Genomic DNA, 27,583 nt, shown 5'->3' on the forward strand with positions numbered 1-27,583 from the left:
CCAGTGCATCATGGGAAATGTAGTAGGCATTCATAAGAGAAGCCACCATCTTTTACAGTACTCTGGGCTTATGAGATTCCTCATAAATGCCACACAGGGCGGTATACACCTGCTGCAATTTCAAGGCCCACCTGCTGTTCTACACTGTGAGCTCTAGGCTGTCAGAGCGACCTAGACACACTAATGCAAACCCCCTCGGAGTACAGGAGGCCAAGCCAGCCATAGCCATGTGCATCGACTAAAGGGGAAATAAAGTCAGTGTTGGACGAAGCAGGAAGAACTGGTGCCGCCGCCAGGCACTGGGCTGCCAGAGCTAACAAGAGAACACACACTGGGAATACAGTCTTCAGATGTAAAATGTAATCTATTAATATCTCTCCCAGAACTAATCGCCGATCAATATGTCCACCTTCCACCAAGCCGTGACGCAGAAGGCATCCCTGTAAGGTCTTTTAGAAATCCAGTGTTTGGTTGAAGGAAGAGCACACTGAAGGTTAATGCAGATCTAAGGGATAACTTGCTCTGTGCTTACATTTGGTTAGTTCGTGTGCGTATGCACACACACCTCAGAATGTACACAGAAGTCAGAGCACGGCTTTCTATCTGAGTTGGTTCTCTTCTTCCAGCTGCGGGTCCAGGAAACAGAACTCAGGTCGCCAGCCTGGTGGCTTGTTCTTTACCCGCTGAGCGATCTCTTCAGCCCATTCCAGGGCTTCCGGCCACATACTTAAAGGATCAGCACTGTGGCTTCTGTAATAATTGCCCCTTCGTTGTTTTAGTTCCTTTCTACAGATAGAGATACGTAATATCAGAAGCAATAATTTAAGGCTGGCGAGATGGCTTAGCAGGTCAGAGTGCTTGCTGCGTAAGCCTGACACCCAAGTCGGCTCCCCAGAACCCATGTAAAGGTAGCATGAGAAAATGGAGTTCACAAAGTTGTCCTCTGGCCTCCACGTGCATACGCAGAAGGCAATAACTTACATACAAATCCACACCATGGCACATGCATGCTTACATGCACACACAGTGCATGCCCACACTCAGACACCTCACACACATACATGATACACACATACACCTCCTGCACACTCATGCTTCTTGCACACACACACCCTCAGTAGGTTTAAAAGCAAGCAGCATATTAATAACTTAACGCTTAAGCCTAAATTAATCAGTGATCCAAATGTGCTATGTTTTCATCATAGAGGGAGAATGGCCAGTATAGTTGGAGAAGTTGAGATGAACTCTCACATTGCAGGAAATAGGTACCTCTAGATAGTTGTAGATCTGGACACATAGTGTCACAGAATTAACAAGCCCTCCCAGTGAGAAGTCACTCCAGCATTAGAGATAAGTAAGAGAGAGCTCTCACGATAGTGCACGACCTGTTCTGGCTAATGCACAAAAGGGAGCCAGCCCTGAACAGGCGCCCATGTCAGCTCATGTAGGTTCAGAGACAGAAAGTCCAAGGTTTGGTTGTTTGGACAGATGGGGAGATTTACAACGTAAAATACAGTCTTCATGCTGCTTCTCCCAGGCGGCCGCTAGCCCAGGTTGTCCGTTTGCCTGGCTGAACTATGCTCTTTCTGGTAATAAGAGAGAGGGCCGGAAGTGCTGCTTTAACTAAATTCCGCTTTGTGGGACTTCGTATTTCCTGGACAGTCTTGGGAGATGCTCAATGAATCCATTTGTTAGCCTCAATCTCTCCTGGATCAGTAGCTCAGGCAGAAAAGCGCTGCCATGGAACCCTGGGTTCCCCTTACCAGGCAAACCAGGCGGGAATCTCGGCACTCATGAAGCAGAAGTTCATCCTTGGCTGTAGAGTGAGTGTGAGGCAAGTCTAGGATATATGAGACTCTATCTGAAAGGAGGGAAGGAGAGAAAGGAGAGGAAGAGGGGGAAGGGGGAAGGAATGGAAGACGTAATTTCTCCTTTTTCTGTCTTAGCTGCTCATTAGATCGCCAGCTTCTACAACAATTATCAACATTCCATGCAAAGAATGTTAAGTACATTTAAAAGTACAATTTTTAAATTTAAATTTAAAGGGTTTTAATGAGTAGATTAAGCATCACACAAGCTTAGAGAATGCTGCTTTCTGCAGCCACTGGGGAGCCAGTGCCAACAGCCATTAAGACCAGAGAAGCCGTAGGTCCTTCCAGGAAGGGGTTACATGGAGACACCCATGTGTCATAGTGTCCGCACCTATGGTATGGAGTCCCTTGAGCAACTTTCTTAATGACCAGCCTCCCTCTGCCTCTCCTCAGATGTCACCCTGTCCCCATTAGTAGTGAATTGTCCCAGAGTTCCCCTTTACACTACTAAATGGTATCTCACCATTTTCTGGGGAAGAGCTTGGCTAATTGTCATTAATCCCTTTAGTAATACAAGGAATTAACCAGCAGCACGTGGACGTGCTTTTGAGCAGCTGTTTGTATTTTAGGACGTCTTCACTGTAAGTGTTGGAAACTTACCCCCTCGGGCTAAAGTTCTCATCAAAATCACCTACATCACGGAACTCAGCATCCAAAGTCCCGTGGCCATCTTCTTCATCCCTGCCACTGTAGCGCCCTGGCAACAAAACAAGGCATTGAATGAGAACCTTCAGGTGGGTACGCTTAATGTGAGCCTTGACGGAAGCCGTGTGCAGCGCGTGTACTTGGGAGGATGAGGTGGGCAGATCTCTGTGAATTCAAGGCCAGACTGGACTACATAGTGAGTTCCAGGACAGCCAGGGCACCACAGTAAGACTCTGTCCCAAAAAGTCAAAAATAAAATAAAGGGGATGGTGCTAGAGAGACGGCTCAGTGGCTAAGAGGACTCGATGCTCTTGCAGAGGACCAGCACCGTCTAACTCCGGCTCCAGAGGATTCAGCGCCCTCTTCTGGCCTGCTTAGGACTGCATGCATGCAACACACACACACACACACACACACACACACACACACACACACACACACACACACACACAAGCATACACACAAAACATCCATACACCTAAAATCAAAAAATATAAAGTAACCTTCAAAGAAATCTTTGTGGTAATTGTCAGAGGTATCCCTGACATTAGTTGAATTTTTGAAGTTAATGTCATCCCCTGACCCACTGCTGTGTATCTCGATGCTTGGGAATGAGACTGCCTGTCTGGATGCTGTCAGCTATGCCCAGCAGAGATCACCTTAGTACCCTAGAGGTCAGTGGAAATTCTATTATTCATTACTCTTTTCTTCTAACAGGACACAGTGGAGACGATTCGTATAAAAGAAATCGGAGCAGAGCAAAGGTTGGTTCCCAAAATATAAATCCTGTGGGTTAGCGCATCCAACGGGCAGTGGCTTTATAGCTTAAATTTTCATTTGCGGATGTTAGAAGTGCTGGGGGAGGGGTTTGGTTCGGTGCTAGAATGCTTACTTGTATGCATGGAGCTCTGGCTTTGATTCTCAGGGCTGCAAAAAAGGAAGATTATTTGAAACAACTGCAGGCGGAGACTTAAGACCTTGTACTAATACAGTCTCTTCATTGTCGGCAGCTTCTCCCTGACCATGTCCATTGAGATGCCCTACATGATTGAATTCATTTCCAGTGACACACATGAGCTGAGACAAAAGGTCAGTGAATCCTTTGCTTTCTGAAGGGATCTTAGCTTCCCATTCTTTTTTGTTGTATTGGAAATATACGCACGTGGTATGAAAGTGACCCAGTACTCACCAGCTTCGACAAGCAGCAGTCAGTGTGGGTGAATCTTTGTATTCATCCTTCAGATTAAGATACAAGAATACGGTCAGCTGGAACCAGGGTTTGCAGAAGATGAATGAGAAGCATAAGTGGTTAGGTGTTAACTTACTTTTCTCTCCCCTAAATGAAGCAACCCTGTGCTCTAGGCTTCATCAGCCTGGAGCTTTCAAGTCTGGGCTCTCTCTGGTCAAATTCTCTTCAGTGACAAAGTGTATTTTCAGGTTTGCTCTTCCTCCCATTAAGATGAAGCAGAGTCTGAAATGGTGGGGTCTGAGGAATCCCAGTCCGGCTGTGAGTGGGGTGGGATGGGAATTTTAGCGTTACAGCTCTCAGACGGTACTCAGGGAAACAGCTCTCTCAGACACTCTTCAGGAAAACAGCTTGTGCATACACTTTATTTGGTGTGAACAAAAGCTGTATATGAACCTTGGGGCACGGGGAAAACGTTTTCAGGGTGAATGTAAATCATAGGCTGGAGTTTGTATTCCAGGAATCCCGGTACTCGCTAGGCAGGATCTCATTCTGAAAGAAAAGAGGAAGCTGTAGGATTGCCAAGGACTATGTGACCTTCTTCAGGTGACAGGTGTAGGAGTTAGTCTCCCCAGATAAGGCCGGAGAAGGGGAAGACCCGCTAGAAAAAGGAGTCCTCCATTTTGTGGTGAGCTCAAAGGAGCTGCCCCACATGGTTTCCCAACAATAAAGCTCCGGTTTTCTTTAGGGGGAGATGAGAGTAACTGGCGCTCACTGCTTGGTTTTCCCGAGTCGGGAGGCTCCTGGGCCTGAGCCCTTGGCACATGACCCGTTCACTTACTGTATTTTCCCAGTAATGTGTACCTGCAGGCTGTGAGCCTTCCTTCCTCCGCTCCTCAGAGCTGGCGAGCACTCGGCTGGCTGGCGTCTGTCTCACTTGGGTAGCAATCATAAGGCTGAGTCACCTACAGCTTCACGATTACTCATTCCCCCTAAGACAGATTAACAGCTTTCTGTGTGGCTGCTCCCAAGTCGGCTTATGGCCTCACATCGATTCTCTTTCATCATGAGATCTTACGGCTCCTCCGGAGTGAAAGTCAGTGCAAGTCCTCCTCACTGGCTACCTTCCTCGCAAACAAATATTCCCACAACTCTGCGGCTTAAAATATCGAGCAGTTTTTATTCTCAGGTCGATGTGGCTGGGACAAGATGGTCTAGGACCACCTGCTCACACGTAGCTTCTGGCCTGTGTCAGTTTGTATGGCCACTGTGTGTTTGCATCGCTCAGGGACATTCGTGTAGTGAGAAGTTTAGTCTCTCTAAGAGAACAAGTAAATGTTACAAGAGTAGGTTTTCATTTTAGTCACAGTTGTGTGGTATGGGTGCTGCTTGAGACTGTCCTTAATGGCTGACTATGGTTTGCCTCGTTCGTGCTCTAGGAGCATGGTTTCACCAGCAGCAGATAGTTTCTGCGATTATGTGACATTTGGAATTCTGGGGACTTTTCAGAGGGCCCTGAGAAGTCTGGGTTGTTGGTTGTAGGTTATTGTTTGCTGCTGGTCTCATAAAAAGGAAAAAAAAGAAGTTAGATATCCTGACAGCAAAGAGCAAACTTGTCCCAAGGAACTCCATGGCCCTAATCATCAGGAAGCAGTCAGTGATAACATTGCCTCCTTTCCTACCCTGACTTTATTTGGAAATTTCTTTCTCTTTATACCACTTTCTCTTCTATCTAAAAAAGAAAGTCTCCTGGGCTTGGGGATTTAGCTCAGTGGTAGAGCGCTTGCCTAGGAAGCGCAAGGCCCTGGGTTCAGTCCCCAGCTCCGAAAAAAAAGAACCAAAAAAAAAAAAAAAAAGTCTCCTACCAAAAGTCTGGCTACACATTCATGTGGTGATGGGAGAGTCCCAGTAGCAGCAAGCCCAGGCTAGCCCTTTGGCATGCTGTTCAGTCTCCTGCTTGCATCACACTTGCCTGTAGTGTTGATCAAAGGAAGTCACATGGTCAACCCCATTGGTGAACTCACAGATATCATTCCCAAGTGAGGGGTGCTCCTTAAGTCCCTGCAAAAGGCTTAGTGTCCCGGAGCACGGAGCCTTGTGGTCGTTTTACAGTGTTGTCATCATTATTTTAAATTATATCTTCAAAAGCCAGTTTATATTTGTGAATTCATACCTTAAAAGTGAAGTATAATCCCAAGACGTCTCGTGAATGTTAGGTTTTATTATTTCAGGTCCTGCTTACATAGTGTGCTTTCTGCTATATCCAGATGAACAGACAGATCTGTCATCCTCAGATACAGAAGTGATCGTCTCATACTTAACCAGATTTGTAGTGTACAGCAAATGTAGAGCTTCAGGAAGGTGACCAATGTGATAGTGGTCACTCGCACTTTTCAGTGTATTACTGCAGTGTTGATTCATAATGGAGTTATATAAGTAATGCGAGTACTTACCACCCGGCTAGTCAGCATGGATGGCGGTCAGCACAGATGGTGGTCAGCACGGACGGCGCTCAGCACAGACTGCACTCAACACGGACGGCGCTCAGCACAGACAGACAGGGTGCCATTATTCCCTTGCTTACTTTGTTGTGTGCCCGTTTTGTGTTGCAGAGCACAGACTGCAAAGCTGTAATTAGCACCGTGGAAGGCAGCTCCCTGGACAGCAGTGGATTTTCTCTCCTCATTGGTTTGCGTGATGCATATCTCCCAAGAATGTGGGTTGAAAAACATCCAGAAAAAGAAAGCGAGGTATGGTCCCTCTTACTTGGGAGTAGGAAACACTGACAGATGTGGCAGTTCACTTAGAGAAGCTGAGGCAGGAGAATGACCACTAGTTCAAGGCATGCTTTGGTGACATAGCAAAAAAACACCAGCATACACACACACGCACACACACACACACACACACACACACACACACACACAAAATAGTTGGGCATAGTTATTGCCAGAGTTTCTCAACCAGCCAGCTTCCAATAATGACAGAGACTTATTTATTTATGAATTCTTCAGCTGAGGCTGATGAAGCTGGATCATATAACTTCAATTAACCCATTTATTCTGATCTATGTTCTGTCACATGGCCATTACCTCTCATCACCAGCACCTGTTCTTTCTCTGCGTCTGGCTGGTGAATCCCCCTCCTGATTCTTTCCCAGAGTTCGTGTCTCTGCCCTGAAGCCCCGCCCTTCATTTCCTGTCAGCCCTTTATTAAATTAATCAGAAGTGATGGAGAAAAATGTTTATGAAACACTGAGACAGGTGATGCTTCACAAAAACAACAATACCAAAGTCTGGACAGTTCTTGGCATATGTGACATGCTGGTACAGAAATCGACATTTGAAATAATACAAAGACGACCTTTACGCAGTGCACAAGAGATCATCCCAACACACAGTGCCTGCTGCCTATCAATCCCAGGCCTTGGGAAGTAGAGGCAAGGGAAAATCAGGAGTTAATGTTATCCTTACATCAAAATTTAGGACTGGCGTGTGCTATATGAGAATGTCTCAAAGATGATGATGATGATGATGGTGTCGGTGGTGGTGATGATGATGATGATTGGAAGCACTTACCTATTGGGAAAAAAGTATGACTAAATATACTATTAATGTTGGAATTTCTTTCTTTGAAACAGGGCCTTTCCTTGTAGTTCAGCCTGGTCTTGAACTTTCTTTGTATTCCACACTGACCTTGAACTTGTAACCTCCCAGGTACTAGAAGTACAAGCATATGCCACCCCATTCGGTGGCAGTGGGGTGAGGGTAGCTCTTGGTCCTTGTTTCCTTGAAGGAAAAAAGACAGTATAATGGTGCACACAATTTAGCCAGTTCGTTTAGCCCAGCTAAGCAAAGCAAATGCCCCAAGGAGATTGAAGTGGGCTGCTCCAAAGGCAAGCAGCCCAGTGTCTCCTTCATGGATTTTCAATGTTTCATGAACACTTACAGAGTGGGATAAGGTAACCCTTCCCCTCCCAAATCCTGGTGGCTCAGTCCTTCCTCTTAGGGTATTTCTTCCTATGCCCTAGAAAAGTCCCAGGTGAGTATCACAAATCATAGCCTAAGGACTCTGCAAGGACAGCAGGTCTTTTAAGGACGCAGACTGTGCCTTAGTACACACATGTGTGAAAGTGCCCTGGTGCCTTGGTTGCTATGTAGCAGGAACAACACTTGGAGGGCACTTTATATACCAGGAGACACAGCTACCAGGATGTGGCTGAAGTATTCCTCAGTTACCTGGAATCCACAGAGTGAGAAGAGACCTGACTTCTACAACTTGTCCTCTGACCTCCACATGAGCACATGCCAGGCACACACATACAAATATATAAAGAATTATTTATTTATTTTATATATACGAGTACACTTCAGCTATCCTCAGACACACCAGAAGAGGACATTGGAGATACACCCATTACAGATGGTTGTAAGTCACCATGTGGTTGCTGGGAATTGAACTCAAGACCTTTGGAAGAGCAGTCAGTGCTTTTAACGGAACTATCTCTCTAGTCCTACAAATATATAAATGATAAATAAATAAATAAATAAATAAATAAATAAATAAAGGCCAGAGAGATTGCTCAGCACTTAAATGTGTTTGCCTCCAAGCCTGACAACTTGAATTTAGACCCTTGGAACCCGCATGGTAGAAGGAGAAAACTGGCTCCCAGAAATTTTCCTCAGACTTCTATGTGTATACAGTGGCATGTGTGCACTCTACACATACACACACACACACACACACACACACACACACACACACACACGCACACATGCACACATGCACACGTGCGCATACAGACACACCAAACAAATAAGTAAATAAATAAATAAGCAAGCAAAAAATGCAATGAAAACTTTTTTTAAATAAATAAAAGTACTTATGGCCATAATACAATTGTGCGTGTTTGTAACGAAGAATTGCTTCTTCATTTACAATTAACCTGAGCCTTGGGGCCAGCTTGGTGGCTGAGCTGATAAAAGCAAGACACGGATGAAGCCTGAAGACCCATGTGGTAGAAGAGATCAGGCTCCTCCACATTGTCCTCTCACCTCCACACACATGTGAACATTCATATGTATACACCCAATAAACAAACAGTAAAGTAATTTAGAAATCAGGGAAGTGTATGAAAATAACTTAAGGGGCTGGAGCGACGTCTCAGTTGACAGGAGCACTGGCTGTCTTCCAGTGGATCCAGGTTTGATTGATAGCACCCACTTGGTGGCTCACAACTGTTTGTGGCTGGTTAAGAGGGTCTGACATCCTCCTTTTGCCTACATGGACACCTGGTATACACATGTTGCATAGATAACCATGCAGACAAAATACCCACACACATAAAAAATAAGATTAAGGGGCTGGGGATTTAGCTCAATGGTAGAGCGCTTACCTAGGAAGCGCAAGGCCCTGGGTTCGGTCCCCAGCTCCGTAAAAAAGAACCAAAAAAAAAAAAAAAATAAGATTAAAACAATTTAAAACTGAAGCTTACATGACAGCAGAACTATACTGTGTGCTGCTTAGCAATTGTTCTGTGCATGTGTTTTTGTAAGTGCACAACATCTGTAGTTCTTTTAGAATAGTGTGTGACTGAGAGGATTCATACATTCACTATTTGTACAAGGTTAGAGCCTGTGTGTGTGTGTGTGTGTGTGTGTGTGTGTGTGTGTGTGTGAAGATAGTCTATATTTGAGGGACCAGGGTGTTGTGTAGCCCAGGCTGTCCCAGAAGTCATTAAACTTCTGATCCTCTTGCCTCTACTACTTGTGGATAGGAATTAGAGGGGACTACCACCTCCAGTGTTATGCAGTGCTGGAGATCACCCCAAGGCCTTGGTGTGTACTAGATGTACCAATGAGCCATGTCCCAGACTCCAGTGTAGACCCCTGAGTCCTTGGGCATTTTCATCCCAAGTGTTTGCATCTTTATCTCTAATATTCTACTCTCTTTGAATGCCTCAGCTGCCCCTCCCAACACTAGTAGGTCATTGTATCACTGGAAAAATAATAGCTATCAGTGGTCAAACATCGCTCTGGGAGAATAGGCAAGAGATCAGAATCTACAGTCACCCTCAGCTACTTAGCAGATTTTAGGTTAGCCTTTCCTACACAATGGAGACTCCATCTCAAAAGAATAAAAAGAGAGATCTTACCCATTTTGGTTTGGTAGCATCAGTTTACTAGAAGGCTTGCGTGTGCATGTGCCTGTGGGTGTGTGTAAACGTGCCCTAGAGTGCATGTGAAGGTTAGAAGAAAGTTTTTGAGAAAGGTTCTCTACCTCCCTGTGGCTTTGGGGACTGAAGCCGGTCACCAGGCTTGAATAGAAGGCGATTTTTACCTACTGAGCCTGTCACAGGCCCGAGACACTTTCAGAATTGTGAGTATTTCCTCGAGTAGGTTGTGGGAACCTCTGACCCACTCTCTCCTCTTTTTAGGCCTGCATGCTTGTCTTTCAACCGGAGCTGGCAGACGTCCTCCCTGACCGCCGTGAAAAGAACGAAGTGATTATCTGTCTTGACTGTTCCAGTTCCATGGAGGGCGTGGCATTCACACAAGCCAAGCAGATCGCCCTGTATGCTCTGTCTTTGCTGGGCGAGGAGCAGAAAGTCAACGTTATGCGGTTTGGCACAGGTGAGTGCGCCATCCCCAGTCCTTAACCCAAGTATACACTGTGCAGAATGGTGACCACTAGGGCGGGCCTCGTCCGTGCAGGTGGAGACGCCTTAGCATGAAGTGGAAGCACAGAACTCTGAAGTCAGCGCCTCGTGGTGAAGACCTGCCTCTACCATTCCCAAGCTCAGTAGTCGTCCCTTGGGGCAGGTCAGCTTGAACTTTCAGGGCCTCGTCTACGTGATAACAGCCCTACATCTTAGTCTCCCAAGGGCAGAGATAGTCTGTGCCAAGGATTTTAAGCTTTGCGATACAGTGAGTGAGACACAGATGCGACCAACGTAATCATCAACTGAACAAGGTGCAGCCTCGGTTTATTCAACAGGAAGGTCCGAAGAGTTTGCAGTCAGCCCAGTCACAGATGACATGGCAGACGTGGGCTCAGGCAGCACCAGGCCAGCACTGTTACTAGAAGATCAATGTCACCTTCCAGGAAGGAGGGTGGGGACAGCTCAAGAATATGGCAGGGCAGAACCAGGAATGACTCAAATCTGTGAATCAGGGGCTGGAGAGATGGCTCAGCGGTTAAGAGCACTGACTGCTCTTCCAGAGGTCCTGAGTTCAACTCCCAGCAACCACATGGTGGCTCACAACCATCTGTAATGAGATCTGATGCCCTCTTCTGGTGTGTCTGAAGACAGCTACAGTGTACTCATATATAATAAATGAACAAATCTTTTTTTAAAAAAAATCAATGGATCAGGTTAATGGCTTAACCACTAAGTAGGAGTTACATAAGATGGTTTGAAACAGGTTGGCTATGCCATACTGCTTGGATATTGGCTGATGGTAAAGGGATTACAAGAATAATCTCAGGGTAACCAATCACATGGCTAACAGTGCCTTTGGGCCAGGCATGGTGGCTTACTTCTGAAATTCCAGCATTCCAGAGACTGAGACAGGAGTGCTAATAAGATAGCCTGGGCTATATTGTGAATTCCATGCTAGCCTGAACTACAGAACAAAACCATATCTCAAAGAAATAGCTAAGTAAGGTATCTCAGGGGTGAAGGAAGGAGTGTAGAGTCAGGGGTGGTCCTGCCTGATGAGAATCCTCTATGCATCCACCTATCCCCTTTAACAATGAAGCTGGGTGGTTCTGAAAGACCCCCAGAGCGGGGAGACCCTCACTCAAGTCTCGGGATGATGTGACCCCCCCAAGAACTCATGTGAGACTGTCCTTGCTGTAATAAACATGAGGTTTATTGATAGGAACCAGTGCACTTGGGTCAAGACTCGTATCCCACGCAGGGGCAGTGGAGCTCGACCCCGAGAGGCTGGGAGAAGAGGTATTTAAAGGGAAAAACCACAACCCAAGGGGGCAGGGATGGCGTCATTGGAAAGTGTGAAGAATACCAGTGAAAAATCACAAGGAGAAACTCCCTGTTTCTCAAGATTGTTTAACTTTCTGGTCTGCTAGCTCCTGGGAGAAACTGCTTCCTGCTTCTCAAGATTGTTCTCTAAGATTCTAATCTAACTTCATGGTCAGCTAGTTCCTGGGAGAAAGATGTTGAACCAGCCGATGTAATTACCTATTCTGTAGCCCTAGGAGAGGTTTCCTGGAACATACAATTCTGGGGCCTAACCTGTTTCTTTCTTCTGCCCTAAACTTTGTGTCTAGGGGGGCAACTTTAACTTTTGCCTTTCAGTTCTGCCAGGAACATGGGTCATATGGGGATGGCAGGCACTTTGCTGGGGACTCTGCCCTGCCCAGGCTGAGCTGCCCATGCCGCTGACGTTTATTATACCTTGGTTTGCATAGGTGATGCTGAGATCTCTGCATGGAGCTTGACTTGGAGCATCTCATGTAGAACAGCTTGCAGAATGTGTTTGAAATGTGGTTTTGTATGCCAAAACGTGTATCCATGGTCTTCTGAAAAGGAAGCACACACATAGCATTGCTTATGGTAGAAACAGTAGCATTGGTGGTCAATGGTGGTCAGTCTGTGAGTGTTTAATGGCAATATATCACACCTTCTTATCACACAGGTTACAAGGAACTATTTTCATATCCTAAGTGCATCACGAACAATAAATTGGCCACGGAGTTCATTATGGTAAGAGAGCTCTCTTCCCCTCCTGAGTGTCTGCGAGGCTTGAGTGGTTCGTCCAGGGCCTGGTCCCCGAATGGTTTGCACACTGGAGGATGCAAGTGAGCTTTTCTACAGATGCATGAGATAAACCTACTTGTAAGGAGGAGGATCTCTGGTCTACACCTGCAGAGGTCTCTGTCTGTAGGTGCTTAGCCATCTGCCTTTGGTCCTTTAGCAGAATGACATATTACAGCAGAGGGAGGAGGGTCATTCACCCAAGGGCTCAGAAGCGAAGAAAGGCAGGAAGGAATCAGGGACCCTTCATAAGGGCACATGCCCCAGTCTGAATCCTAGCACAATGGGTCCCATCAACTCCCAGTAGTACCCACAGGCAGGTATAGAGCCTTTAGGGGTGGGAGATATCAGTTATCCACCCACAGGAGGTGCCTGTGATGCAGATGGTGCTTTTGGGGATGAGGGTGATGGTGAGGATGATGGTAGAGACGGTCATGGTGGGTTTTTTATTTTCCTATATTCACTCCCTCAACATTAAGATTTATTTTTATTTCATGTATGTGAGTACACTGTAGCCGTCCTCAGACACACTAGAAGAGGGCATCGGATCCCTTTACAGATGGTCGTGAGCCACCATGTGGTTGCTGGAAACTGAACTCAGGACCTCTGGAAGAGCAGTCAGTACTCTTAAGTACTGAGCCATCTCTCCAGCCCATGACCTTTCTTTAACTGGGAGTTAACAACAGTGAAAACAGAAAACTCAAACCTGTAATTTCAGCACTCAGCAGGGGGAGGCAGGAGGATCAGGAGTTCAGGAACAAGAAGGTCAGCTATTAGTAAGTTTGAGGCCAGCCTAAGGGGTGTCTGTCTCAAAAAAAAAAAAAAACTAAGATAGTGGCTGGTAAGATGGCTCAGTGAGTAAAGGCAGTGGCTGAGTTCTGGGACTCACAAGAAGGAGAAAACTGGTTTATGCAAGTTGTCATATGACCTCCACACATACACCATGGCACCTGTGGACTCCCCCTCATACACACACATATAAACATACACATATACACACATATATACACATACAACCTCATGCACACATACATGCATATACATGCATACACACATATACAAACATACATGCATGCACACACATACATACACATGCACAGAGACATAAATACACATACACACATGTACACATGCATACATACACAGACATACACGCACACATACACACATACATATACGCATATACAAACACATACATACACACATGCACATACATACACACAAACACACATACATACATGTGCACACAAATGCATACATATGCAGAGACATAAGCACACACATATGTACACACATGTACACATGCATACACACACATACACCAGCCAATATAATAAAAAAAAAATCAAACAACCAGGTAGAAAATCACCTACATTCTTACCATCTACTATGATTCCACAAACATTTTAAGCATTTTGGAAATTTTCTTCTGTCCATCGTTTTAAAATGAACAAGCTGAAGATGGCCACTCACACCCCCAAACCAGCAAAGCCAAGGTGCTTTGATGGCGTGTTTCTTTGCACAAATGTTTAGTTCTTTAAAAACTGTTGGGGTTGGGGATTTAGCTCAGTGGTAGAGCACTTGCCTAGCAAACGCAAGGCCCTGGGTTCGGTCCCCAGCTCCGAAAAAAAAAGAACCAAAAAAATAAATAAATAAATGAATAAAATAAAAAAATAAGGGGCTGGGGATTTAGCTCAGTGGTAGAGCGCTTACCTAGGAAGCGCAAGGCCCTGGGTTCGGTCCCCAGCTCCGAAAAAAAGAACCAAAAAAAATAAATAAATAAATAAAAATAAAAAAATAAAAACTGTTGTTTGCTTTATTTAAATGCTGAGTAGTAAAAATATAGTTGCTATGGGGCACAGGACAAACTAAAAGGACATATAAGTATATATGAGTGTACAAATCTTTATGACGACATTGTATCTCCAGGTTCTCCATAGGAGACGAGCTTGCCTCAGTGAATGATGAATTCCTAGCAGGTGTCCATGATGACACGGAGAGAGGCTGGAAGTAATAAAGCAATGTTATAAAGGACTCAGTGATAAACTTGCTAGGGATATTAAGTCACACAGAATAGAATGCAGCAGCTACAAGAGTGCCACTCCCACACGGCTGGAAGGTGCAGTAGCTGGACTTGTTGGGAGCTGCAGGAACACAAGAAAAGTACAGCTGGCTTCTGATGTAACTTCGCTCAGGCTTACCAACACTTCTGTCAAGCTTTGTCGCCAAGACTACCATCCATTAGCCGCTATTCCCATATAAAAGAGCGTCACTCTGCCTGCCAGGCAGCATGACCCCAGCTCACAGCTGCCCTAAAAGAACAACGCCAATCTGATTCAAAACAACTGGGACAGTAGTTTTGCTGTGCACAGCTCCCACTTGTCCAAAATGGCGGCGCTTCCGTTTCTGTCTCTTTAAACATGTTTAATTGCTGAGAGAATAACTCGGAGCTGGGCCCTAACAGAGATTTTCAGATGACAGCATATGTAGAATATCACAGCTCAAGATCTATCAATGCTGTAAAAGATTTCTGCTCAGGACCAGCTTCTCTCTGGGCATTTGCTAGATCAGATGTGCGGTGCTGTTAAAGAGCTTTCTCCTCGTTACTCCCTGGGTGCTTGGAGTGAATCTTCGCTGGGGTTAGGGGTGATAAAAGGAAGCTTAGTTTGTCATAACAGCTAGAATGTAGAGGCTATCATGTGCAGCTGCACATAATGGATGGACATGTCTTAAGATTGTGACACTTGCTCTTCTGCAGTCTGCAGCACCTTCCATGGGGAACACAGACTTCTGGAAAGTTCTCCGCTATCTTAGTTTCCTGTACCCTTCAGAAGGGTTGCGGAACATTCTCCTCATATCCGATGGCCACCTTCAGAGTGAGAGTCTGACCTTGCAGCTCGTGAAAAGAAATATCCAGCACACCAGAGTGTTCACCTGCGCTGTTGGGTAAGTTCCAGAGATCTGGTCACCATAGCGACAAAGATGGCTAGTGGACAAGTCTTTACGCTGTCTGTCCGGGAACTTTGCAAGCTTGGAAGTTGGTATAAGACATGAAATCTGTATGCTGCAAGGAGCTGAGCTCTTCTTGCCTTAGGACGGTGCTGCCAGAGGCTTACAACCGCAGGGACCCTGAGCAGGTCATTTCATTTGTAAAATGGGCCTCGTGGGACTGTTACTTAGCACAACAGTTCAGATGACCAGCTTGTCCTGAGCAGCCTGGCACAGCTCCCTGGGGCATGTGCATGGTTGGCAATGCCTGCTCTTGGAGCTGCATCTGCCTCTCACCTGCCTTCTCCCTCTCCTGTGTTATCAGGTTTCTGCATTTGCATCGAAGTCCAGGGGTCATAGTCATTCCTCTAGTTGTTGGAATGGTAGCTGGCATCTGTGTTAGGAAAAGGCAGGGAGGGTCTCCTGCTGTCCCCGCAGGGCCCCTGCCTGGTGGCTGGCCCTGAAGCCCAGACATTCTTCCTGCACAGCTTCTACCCCAGGACACCAGGAACCCCTGTTCTGAGGCAGGAGGTAAGGCAGATTAGGAGATGGTTTGTAGACTGCAAGTGAACCCTGAGTACAAGCTCTGGGCTCTATCCCAGCTTCCTCAAAGCCTCTGAAGGCACTCCACCGCTACTGATGATAATGAAAGACCAGGGGGGTGGGGAAGACCCCCACTCAAATCTCGAGACAACACAACCCCCAAGAACTCACAAGAAACCGGTCTTGATGTAATGAACAAGAGGTGTATTTGAGGAACCAGAGCTCTGGGAACGACACGTATCTCACACAGGAGACAGAAGAGTCGACCCCGAGCCCAACTAGGGGAAGGTATTTATAGGGAAAATTACATAGGCAGTTGGCAACAGCCACACAAAGCAAAGCAATTTTACTGGTTTGTTTACATTGGCACACATGATCTAGCTTGGGCTCAGTCCAACTCCAGTCCACCCTGCCTCTGGGGTAAGCTGACCCCAACTCTTTTTCCTCAGGACTGGTAAGTCAGGCCTTATTGAGGCCAGGTGTCTTACGTTGAGTCAGGCCTTATTGAGGCCGGATGGTCTATGCAGAGCTAGGCCTTATCGAGGCCAGGTGGTCTATGGCCGGACTACTTTCCCATAACATGTGATGTTATTCTTTTGTGAGGTGCACTGGCCCTCACAGCAGGGACAGTGGGGGATAGTTTAAAAATCTTTATTCTTTCAATAAAAGTGGAACTGGCTGCTCCCACACCTCTCTCCACACCTCTGTTTATTTTGTTTCCCCTTTGTATCGGTTGTTTTGGTTTGTTTTAAGACAAGGTCTCACTCTGTAGACCAGGCTAACCTCAACTTAGAGATCTACCTGCCTCTGCCTTCCAAGCACTGGGAATAGAGGAATGCAGCGCCAACTGCCTGGCTTTATTTACTGTTTGATATTTCTGCTGTGGAGGTCTCTGCAAACACCCTGGCCAGAAAGAGTGTCATTTGTGTGAGGCAAGAAAGAAGTCTGCTTCAACACAACTCACTAGAAAGTGTTCATTCACATTTCTAGAGTCTGAACCGGGACGTTTATTTTAGGCATATTTGAGCACAATACATTTGGGGGGGGGGGTTTCTTGGTATAAAACAATCCTGTGTGTACAATGAAGCTTAAGGCATAGTCACATCAAAGCTCTTACAGGTTACCTTAAGGGAGCTATTGTGGTCACCATCATGCAGATAGCACAGAGGTCACCAGACTACTGACCATCTCCACTCCCCGCCTTCGGGGTAGAAAACAGGTTGCACAACTCTTCCTTTGAAGAGGCAACCCTGCATGATTAACAGTCCTGGATTTCCTAATGCTAATCTGCACAAGGACTTTGTACCCCCTACATTTTGCCAAGGCTACATTGACTCAAGAGCCCCACTTGCCTTGGGTATGCTTGACCATGAGCAGCACCCTGGCTGCATTTAATCTGTTTAACTCGGGAACAGAAAAGTAAATTCTTCCCTCATTTTTCTTGACATCGTTAACATCTGTTTACCAACTATGTCTAGAATGTCTTGAAAATTACTGGGTGTCATGGCACAAATTTATAATCTCAGCTAGTGACAGGTTGAAGTTAAGAAACAAGTTCAAGGCCAGCACAGGCCACTGAGTAAGACTAATGCATCTCAGCCCGTCATAATGTTACATACCTGTAAGAGGTGGAAAGGTTGCCCCAAGTTCAAGAATAGCCTGGGTTATAGAATGAGACTTTTATAAAAAAAAAAATAATAATAATAATTAAAATTCAAAAGAAGAAGAAAAAAATGAGGCAGAGGCAGGTGGATTTCGGTGATTTCGAGGACAGCCTGGTCTATAAAATGAGTTCCAGGACAGTCAGGGCTATTATACAGAGAAACCTTGTCTGAAAAAAAAAATGTCTTTAATTAAAATGTGTGAAATGTGCTCAGTTCTACAGCGAATCGTCACATCCTAAGGACCTTGTCTCAGTGTGGTGCTGGAGTGTTTGAGTATTTTAACTCAAAATCTAAGCACAGTTGGAAAAAACAGGTATGTAGGTTTCTTTTTAAAATATCTTATCTGTACTCGTTTGTTTACATATAGAAATCCTGTCTTCTTACAAGTCTGGTAGTGACTTCTACCTTTTGTGAATAGGCAAGACCTACAAGGAAGTCAGAGGTTTTTTTTTTTTGGTTCTTTTTTTTTTTCCGGAGCTGGGGACCAAACCCAGGGCCTTGCGCTTCCTAGGTAAGCGCTCTACCACTGAGCTAAATCCCCAGCCCCGAAGTCAGAGGTTTTAATACATCTTTAATAATAAGAGAGGCCAAGCCGGACAGGGCAGTGTATGCCTTTATTCTCAGCACCTCTCTTCCCTGTGCCCCACAGCACTGGATTACAGACGTGACCACACCCCATGGCTAGTCCTTCATCGTGATTTGCGTAAATCATGATGCCCACAAGACTTACAAATCCAAAGTGGTCTAACCATCATTTCCAGCCATTTTCAGAACCTCACATCTAGTCTACAATAATTTAATATAAATTAAATATAATAATAACTCTTATTGCCTTCAGTGCTGGACAATATCTGTTCTATTTCCAATCTTTTTGAGTTTGCCTTTTCCAGATATTTCTAGATGCACAGGCATAAAACATTTGTTCTTTTGTGTCTGGCTTATTTAACTTAGCGTAATGCCCACAAGACTTATCGGTATTGTGTTGTTGACAGAATTTCTTTTCATTTTAAGGCCAAATATTTTATTCTTTTTTTTAATTGGGTTTTGATAAAAGGAATCTCATGTAACCCAGGATGAGCTGAGGATGGACTTGAACTCCTGACCCTACTGCCCCATCAATCCAAGTGTTGAGATTACAGGCATGGGTCACAATGCCCATCTGAGGGATGAATAATAGTGTGTCAAATACTCATATATGATTATTCTATCATAAATAGGTGATAAAGGGAGAGATAGAGAGAGACTGGGAGAGGTGCACAGACACCTCGTTGTATTTGGTAATTATCAGTGAACGTGGCCTATTCCCACCACAGGCTGCTGTGAATGGTGCTTGCGTGAATGCTGGCACACACTACCTGTCGAGCCCTTCCAGTTGTTCAGCTCTGGGTTTGTACTCAGGAGGGGAACTCTTTTTTGCACAGCAGCTGCACAGTTCCCATTCCCACTGGCTATGATCCAGAGCTGCCCAGCTTGTGTGACAAGTGCTCCCATTGTTGAGCCATCGCCACAAGCTGAAACAAGAAACTTAAATGTATTTATTTAAGCTGATGGCACCTTTAATCCCAGCACTCAAGAGACAGAGGCAGGTAGATCACTATAAATTTGAGACCAGCCTGGTCTACAGAGCAAGTTCCAAGTCAGCCAGGACTAGATATTAAAACCTTGTTTAAAATAAAATATCTCCCCCAGTGACAGGAAGGGAAAAAAAAACTATAAAATCCTCAAAGACATAATGTAAGTTTCTAAGTGTTAAGTAACTATTTCTGGGTTTGTTGACTTTGCCATACTAGAGATTGAAACCATACAACCATTTATACAAGGCAAGCACTCAAGGGTCCGGCCAACTGGCTGGCTCTGTGTTTGTTTTTAGATGTTAACATTAAAGGAGAAGTATTTTCTCTTGTATTATAGATAGAAGCCCAAATGGCCAGGATACACTCCCCAAGTTGTCACTCCGTCTCTGTGAAGTGGCAGCAGCTTAGCAGAGATGCCCCTGAGCCCCTGCAGGCTCCCACGTGCGTGCCCTCCTTGTTTCACAATGATCGACTCCTGGTCTATGGATTCATTCCTCATTGTACACAGGTAAGAAAGGCAGAGCTCCTTACACCATGGGGAAGACGATGGATTTCGCTATGGTTCTTCCCCTCTTCTTGGCACTATGGTTCCCCTCTGGCCAGGGAAGCTCTTGATTTCTCTTGGGAGAGGAGGGGGTGGCCAGAAGGGGTGCGGCACCATTAGCACACACTGGGAGCAGAAATGCTAACAGAGCACTTGTGTTTCTCCTGTTTCAGGCATCCCTGTGTGCATTCATCCAAGAGAAAGAATTTTGCACAATGGTGTCAACTACAGAGCTTCAGAAGACAACTGGGACTGTAAGATTCAAATCTCAAACTGCCAGGCTGTGGGTAGAACTCATTGGGAAAGCACTAGCCAAGCAAATTGAGGGCTCTGCCATTTCCAGGAACTCACAAACTTAAGCTATGGGCAGAAAGTTATAATTGTCAGTTTTCACATATAAGTTCCATGTATTTCCTATGTCATTCTATGCTGATAAGTCAGCACACACATGGAGAGTGGTCAGGAGGTTATCTGTGCACCTGGGATGGGGGCACGGCTCTTTAATGGGTCTTCATCTGGGAGTCTTGGATCCGTCCAGGGGTAAGATTAGCTTACAAGTAGATATATTTACTTGTAATTGTGTGTTCATTCTTACAGCCCCAGTACTTGAGAGGTAGATGCATTAGGATTGGAAGTTTGAGTTCATCCTTGTCTACAAAGCATGTTCCAGGCCAGCCTGGGCTACATAGGCCTTTTCTCAAAACAAAATGTGGTTCTTTTGTTTCCATTTGAGATACTATCTAACTCGAGATGGCCTTGAACTTGAAGCCTTCCTGCTGCCTCGGCCTCTTGAGTGCTGATACTACATTCCTGCACCACCACCTTCCGACACTGTCTAGTCTTTACAGAGCCCCGGGGTAAGAGCATAGCACCATAAACTCCCCAGTTCAGGTGCCAACTGCAAATGTTGTTACCTACTTGTCCAGTTTGTCAAAATTGGAGAGGAGTTTCTGGTTCCATAAATCCTCTCAGAACTCAAGAAAACAGTTCATTAACCGTTGTTGATTATTAGTGAAGGTCCAAATTACAACAATTCAAAGACCTTTTTTTTTTCTCTTTTTTCTCCAACAGTGTTTTTAATTAATTTTTTATTCTTTTGAGAATTTCATACTTGAGTACTGTATTTACATAATTTCTATTCTTCCATTCCTCTCCAATTCCTTGGGAGTCAACTCCACACTCTCAAGTTCATGACCTCTTCTGTAATCCCCTCCACCTCCCCCAATCCCCTACCCCTTCTCCTCTTCCCTCTCTCACCCTCTCAAGCGTGCGCATGCCCATGCACCCACATACGTGATTCTTGAGCCCATTTAGCGTTGCTCTTGTGTGCACCGGCTTAGGGCCGACCCCGCAGAACTGAATAGTCTGTGAGGAGGCTCATTCCTAGACAAGACTGATTGTCTCTCTCTCTCGGCAGCCACTGATTACCTATAGGCTTTCATCTGAATGTGGTGCTATCATGTGGGTCTTGTCAAACAGCCATATTGTTGAGATCTCCTGGGTGCAACTTCCCTGTTATTTCTGAAAGAAGCTATCTCACAGAGGCATCCTGCTCCTCTCGCTTCTAAAGCCTTCTCCCCATGATGTCCCTGAGCCTTAAGTGTAGACGTTCTATTGTAGATTGTACTGGTTAGTCTTGGTCAACTAGATACAGAATAGAGTCGCCTGTGGAAGGGACTCTCAACTGAAGGATTGCCTTTATCAGATTGGCCTGTGGAAATGTGTGTGGGCCATTTGCTTGATTAATTGTTGGGAGTGGGGTGGGGGGCATTTTCACTGTGAGAACTGGACCCAAGATGTAGATGTAGAAAGGTAGCTAAGCAAGACAGGAGAAGCAAGCCAGTCAGCATCATTCCTCCCTGGTCTGTGCTTCGGTTCCTGCCTCCGGGTTTCTGCCCCGGCTTCCCTAGGTCACAGGCTGTAACCTGAAAAAACAAATAAATCCTCTCCTTCTCAAGTTTCTTTTGGCCACTGTTTTATAACAACAATGAAAAAAAACAAGCTAGAATGTAGACGTCAGTTGGGAACCTCGCAGAGGACGATGTGCCAATCGGGCAGTTACAGATCTCTGCCTGCTGCAAAAGGAAGCTTCTACGATGAGGGGTGGGAGCTATACTTACCTGTGGGTATAGAGCGGAGTATTTAAATCTAGTTAGAAACTATGTTAGCATAGAGAATGGCAGTAATAGGCTTTCTTCCATTTCCTTCTTCAGGTTTTTAACTTTTTAATTGTAGAGGGCTTTCACCTCCTTGGTGAGGTTAAATCCTATATTTTTTTCTTCTATGTTGAAATTATGAGTGAGCATGTTTTTCATGAGCTCTCTCAGCTCACTCGTTACAAATATGTAAAAGGCTTTCTGCCAATTGATTTTGTATCCTCCCGCTTGCTTTTCTGAACTGACCGGGAAGCCTCCTCCCTGGAGACCTGCTCACATAACATCAGACGGTGCCGTGAGAGCTGCCAATACGCAAGCCATACTGTAAGGCCTGTGAGTTTAGAGCTCCTCCTTGGTTTTACTTTCATTTCTAGAATCATTTCATAGAACATGGAAGAGCATATACTTACATGTGGCAAACTGTGGGTTCAACCTAAATAACAACAAAGTTACTCTTCTAGGCACAGGCTGAGAGCCAGAGCCTACGTTCTCATGAGGACCAGCTGGCCTTGCCACCTAACCAAGGACTTTAACCTCTTTCTTTTAAAGATTTATTTTATTTATTTAAGTGCACTGTCGCTTAAAGACACTGGAAGAGGGCATCAGATCCCATTACAGATGGTTGTGAGCCACCATGTGGTCGCTGGGAATTGAACTCAGGACCTCTGGAGGAGCAGTCAGTGCTCTTAACCACTGAGCCATCTCTCCAGCCTGGACTTTGACCTCTTAAGTGCTGGAGTTACAGGGGTGTGCCATTATGCCTAGCTTCTTTTGATTTTTTTTTTTTGGACCTTTTTTTTTAAACTGAGGATTTTGTATCTGAAGATGTGTTATAATCAAACCCAACCCCCACTCCCTCCAACTCTTTCCACGCTGCACACCACTGCTTTCCCTCCCAAGGTCGCGTGCTTTCTTTTAACCCCATGGGTCATTTGGTGCTGTTTGCATGTGCACCAGTATAGGTTCTACTCGAGCACGAGCGGCCCAGCAGGAAACATCTCTGAAGCAAACGGACTCTTCCTCCTTCCCACAGCCAGCAGCTGCCAGCAGCTCCTCAGCAGGGGCTGGCTTCACCTTGCAGGTCTTGCATATGCAGTCAGCTGCCCCTATGCTTGTGTGCCGCGCCCCTGTCCCATCCCTACAGTGCTGATTCTTGCCAGCTTCACCACCTCTGGCTGCTACAATCTTTCTGTCTTCTCTCCTGGGATGATCTGTAATCTTTACATTTCTGTTACATTTATTTACTCACTGTGTGTGTGTGTGTGTGTGTGTGTGTGTGTGTGTGTGTGTGTGTGTGTGTGCGCGCGCATATATCCATGCCACAGCATTGCTGTGGAGGTCAGAAGACAACTTGTGACAATCAGTACTTCTCCTTCCACCATGTGGGTCCCAGGGATTGAACTCAGGTCCTCAGCTCTGGCTACAACTGTCAGCTGTAGCTCTTTCTGTGGAGCACCTCATGCTACTGACCCCTCTTCTTAAAGTTTGATTTTCTTTTATTTTATCTTGGCCTTTTGTTTTGTTTTGTTTTGGTTTGGTTTTTTTTGTTTTGTTTTTGTTTTTTTGTTTTTTTTGGGGGGGGGACCTCATGTATCCAAGGCTAGCCCAGAACTTGATTTGTAGCTCAGGTTAGCCCTGAATTTCTGATCCTCCTGAGTTTTATCTATTAAATGGTGGGATTACAGGCATGCATGTCTACACCTAGAAACAGTGTGCTTCTTACATTACATGTGTGTTCCTTCTATTTTGTGTGTTTGTGTGTAGGCGTGAATGCCACAGTGCATTTGGGGAGGTCAGAGAGGACTTCCACCATGTGAGTTCTTGAGTCAAACTCAGGTTGACAGGCTTGGGAGCAATGACCACACACTGCGTCATCTTGTCAGCTCTAAGTGCCATTATTAATGCTGAAATTGTAAAACTTAGAATTATTGAGAGCAGACATTGACAATATGTCAGTATTACTGGTGTGGTGTAAGACAGTCTTCTCAAGTTTACCACAATGGCTCACGCCTGTAATCCCAGCACACAGAAGGCAGAGGCAGCAGAACCATCGTGTTCAAGCAGCCAGCCTAGGGAGGGTAGGGAGCTGAGGACATGGTTCCTGGGTAAAAGTGCATACTTTACCATGCAAATCTAACCACCTCAGTCTGGATCCCTAGAACACACATAAAAAAGGCAGGCAGAATAGTGTGCACGCCTGTAATCCCAGCAGAGCCCTGAAGGAGGGAGGTAGAAGGCAGGCCGCTCTCCAGAAGGCTGCTGGCCAGCTAGCCCAGCTAACACAGCAGCAAAGAAACCCAGTCTTAAATAAGGTCAAAGGGCAAGGACTGACACAGGCTCTGACCTTCGCATATACACTTTTAGCGTGTCCGTGCCATACACACGAGTAAGCACACACAGGCACTCACACGTCTCTCACACACATGTAAAGCCAATTTAATTCTTTTCCCCCTCACTTCTTAAACACAGATGATTCACAAGCTGGCAGCCCGAGCCCTAATCAGAGATTACGAAGACGGCATCCTCCACGACAACGAAACCAACCACGAGGTCTGCTCTCCTGCTAAAAGCCGATGTGCATTGTTCTATGTCACTCCTAAGTTGATTTATTCATAGGAATATAAAGTAGGGATCACCGAATAAAGAAGAAGGTGATGCTGGGGCATCCGTCAGCATCTGCAATGCCAGTCCTGGGGTGTGGGTGCTCGGTGGCTGTTTGCTGAGTTCATTAGTAACAGTGACCGTCTGGGACTTCTGTGATCTTCCCCCATGAGAACAGTCTGGAGGGGGGCTGGGTGTGCTCACGGAGTGCCGGGAATAGCCCTCACCTCTCACCACCCGAGCTGCAACTCAGCCGCTCAGGGACAGGGCTGTGGTAAGAGGCCTCGGACGGTAGGCGGAGTCACATTCACCTTGTTCCCTCTTTGATGGTCAGAGGAGAGTCCTGGCAGAGGGCCATCTTGGCCAGCTACTGTGACAGTCAGGCTGCGTTCTTCAATGAGTTTGAGCATTGGTGTTCAATGCCAGGCCTGGAAAGGATGCCAGAGTACCATGTAGGGAGGGCCCAGTGGCCATCACAGCAGGTACCACATGGCCCGGTGCTTTCCCTGCTCGTGACCACGGGATTAGCCTCTCTGTGCTCCCTTTGACTTGAGGCCCACTTAACGCCTAGTGCGTCTGACCAGCTGTGCCTTAGATAATCCTAAACGAGTAAAGATATCTGTACAGTTCTCCAGCTTTACAGTGGGAGCCATAGACTCACAGCCCGAGACCGTTCTCTGGAAACTGCTGTACAGCGGTCTACTGTATACCTGAATACGGAGGGCTGAATAACTGCCTTGCTTCTATGACTCAGCTAAGTGAGCCGTCTCAAGTGACCTAGCTGTGATATTTAGACAGGACTCCTGACTCCGTGTCTAAGGCAGGAGAGACAGCTGAGCTGGAAGAGGGCTCGTGTAGCATGTGCACGGCTCCATGTGACTGTGTCTCCAGGTGCAGTGATGCACACTTGGGAAGTAGAGGCAGGAAGAGTTCGAGGTCAGCAGCAGCAACCTCGCTGAGTCCCAGGCCAGCCTAAGATACATGAGATGCTTTCTCAAAAGAAATGGATGGGCCAGAGGTGGCTCACACCTTTAATCCTAGCACCCAGGAGGCAGAGGCAGGTGGATCTCTGTGAGTTCAAGGCCAGCCTGGTCTACATAGCAATTTCTGGGGTACATAGTAAGACTTTCTCAAAAATAATATGTTTTGAAAAGAAAAAAAAACACTTTGCTCATTACATATAAACAAACTAACACAGTTTCATTTCATCCTAGATGAAGAAAAACATCATGAAATCTCTGATCATCGAACTCAGTAAAGAAAATTCTCTTATTACACAATTTACAAGCTTTGTGGCAGTTGAGAAAAGGGTATGTATTATTATTAATTTAAGATTAAACTTTTTATTTAGTCACTTTTGGGCTGGAGATGTGGCTCAGCCAGGACCCAAATTCAGTTCCCAGCTCCCACAGACGGCTAACAGTAGCGACTCAACTTCCAAAGGATCTGGCGCCCTCTTCTGGCCTCTGTAGACACCACACATAAATAAAAATACCTTTTTTTTTTTCTTTTTGAGATAGTGTAGACCAGGCTGGCCTAAAACTCACAGAGATCCACTCACACATATCTTTCCTTCCTGAGTGCTAGGATTAAAGGTATTTGCCACCACACCCAGCTTAAAATAGTTTTGAGGGGGGGGGTGTTTTTGTTTTTTTAAAAAACCTCACTGGAAGTGGTGTACAGGCATTTAATCCCAGCACTTGAGGGGCAAAGACAGGTGAATCTCTGTGAGTTTCAGACCATCCATGGATACACAGTGAGACCCTGTCTCAAAACACAAAAACAAGCAAGTAAATAAGAAACTTTAAGACCAGTACTCATTTATCTGGGTGTGGAGGAAGACCGACAGCCCTAGCACTAAGGAGGCAGAGGCAGGAAGAGGTTGCATGAGTTCAGCCCAGGCTACTCAGGGAGATTGTGTGTCAGAACAGCAACAGCCGGTTATGGTGGTGCATACCTACAGTCTACCTCTTTGGAGGCAGAGACAGGAGGATTGCCACAGGTTGGAGGGCAGCCTGATCTACATGGTGAATTCTAGGCCATCCAGGGCTACACAGGGAGACTGTATATGAAGAAAACAACAAAACCCAGGTCACTCTTGCCCTGATCAGCAGTAAGGTGACCAGTCCAAGGCTAGGAAGGGGACATGGATGGAAGCCGGGAGGCAGGAGCCAGGGCTTCTCGTCTGTGGGTGCTTGCACTTGCCATGATTCCTCTAAATGAATCATGTGTTGTTCTAGTTAGGCTTCCATTGCAGTGGTAAAACACCCAAAGCAATCTAAGGAGGAGCAAAGGGTTTCCTCTGCCTTAAAGATTATACCTTTACCCTGGCGGAAATCAAGGCAGGAACCTAGAGGCAAGCGGAGGCCATGGAGGCTTGCCCCTCCTGACTTGCTCAGGACCACCCATAATCAGCTGGGCCCTTCCAAGTCAATCCTCAATTGAGAAGATGCCCCAGAGGGTTGCTACAGTCCAGTCTGAGGCAGGCATTTTCTCAGTTGAGGGTCCTTTTTCCCAGATGACTCTAGCTGTGTCTAACTGGCACATATGTGTTAGTATTTTCATTGTTTGGATTACTAACTATCTGTATGTATAAAATATACATACAGATATAAAAGCAGGGTGGTGGTGGCACATACCATAATCCCAGGGGAGGCAGAAGCAGACTGATCTCTGAGATGAAGGCTAGCCTGGTCTACAGAGTGACTTTTAGGATAGCCAGAGCTACATATAAAAACCATGTCTTTAAAAAAGAAAAGAAAAAAGGACACCTATGGTAGTTTGGGACTTAGATGTGCCAGCTTACTACAGCTAATCCCCAATACACAATCATGTGCCAAAAAAAAAAAAAAACCCTATAATTTTATTACTTTTTTTAATTTCTAGATTTATTTTTCAGATTGGTCCTTAGGCAAGCCTATGGGACATTTTCTTGATTGGTGATTGATATAAAAGGGTCCCTGATAGCCAGAGAGATATGATCCAAGTATATGCCCAAATAATTTAAACCCAATTTCCGTAAGACTTCAGAA

The 27,583-nt window shown here is 45.6% G+C and overlaps 1 protein-coding gene and 1 long non-coding RNA gene across 2 annotated transcripts in view; one reads left to right on the forward strand and one right to left on the reverse strand.

The window, feature by feature from the left end:
- Positions 1–27,583, forward strand: part of Parp4 (poly (ADP-ribose) polymerase family, member 4) — a 102,286-nt gene that overhangs the window by 51,259 nt on the left and 23,444 nt on the right. The window contains exons 18-29 of the mRNA NM_001427093.1: positions 2,441–2,605; positions 3,234–3,280; positions 3,527–3,605; positions 6,315–6,452; positions 10,139–10,334; positions 12,363–12,430; positions 15,240–15,427; positions 17,890–17,989; positions 19,588–19,758; positions 19,968–20,048; positions 24,420–24,500; positions 25,766–25,861. Coding sequence (NP_001414022.1) covers positions 2,441–2,605; positions 3,234–3,280; positions 3,527–3,605; positions 6,315–6,452; positions 10,139–10,334; positions 12,363–12,430; positions 15,240–15,427; positions 17,890–17,989; positions 19,588–19,758; positions 19,968–20,048; positions 24,420–24,500; positions 25,766–25,861 — 1,410 coding nt within the window. The remainder of the gene's footprint in view (positions 1–2,440; positions 2,606–3,233; positions 3,281–3,526; positions 3,606–6,314; positions 6,453–10,138; positions 10,335–12,362; positions 12,431–15,239; positions 15,428–17,889; positions 17,990–19,587; positions 19,759–19,967; positions 20,049–24,419; positions 24,501–25,765; positions 25,862–27,583) is intronic.
- Positions 3,409–4,794, reverse strand: LOC148000965 (uncharacterized). Its single transcript, XR_015638807.1, has 4 exons — positions 4,567–4,794; positions 3,842–4,254; positions 3,706–3,752; positions 3,409–3,443 (listed from the first exon to the last, which is right to left on the reverse strand). It is a non-coding gene; the product is annotated as an uncharacterized LOC148000965 (long non-coding RNA).

This window comes from Rattus norvegicus, chromosome 15 (genome assembly GCF_021556685.1).
Source record: "Rattus norvegicus strain SHRSP/BbbUtx chromosome 15, alternate assembly SHRSP_T2T, whole genome shotgun sequence".
Classification (NCBI taxonomy): domain Eukaryota; kingdom Metazoa; phylum Chordata; class Mammalia; order Rodentia; family Muridae; genus Rattus; species Rattus norvegicus.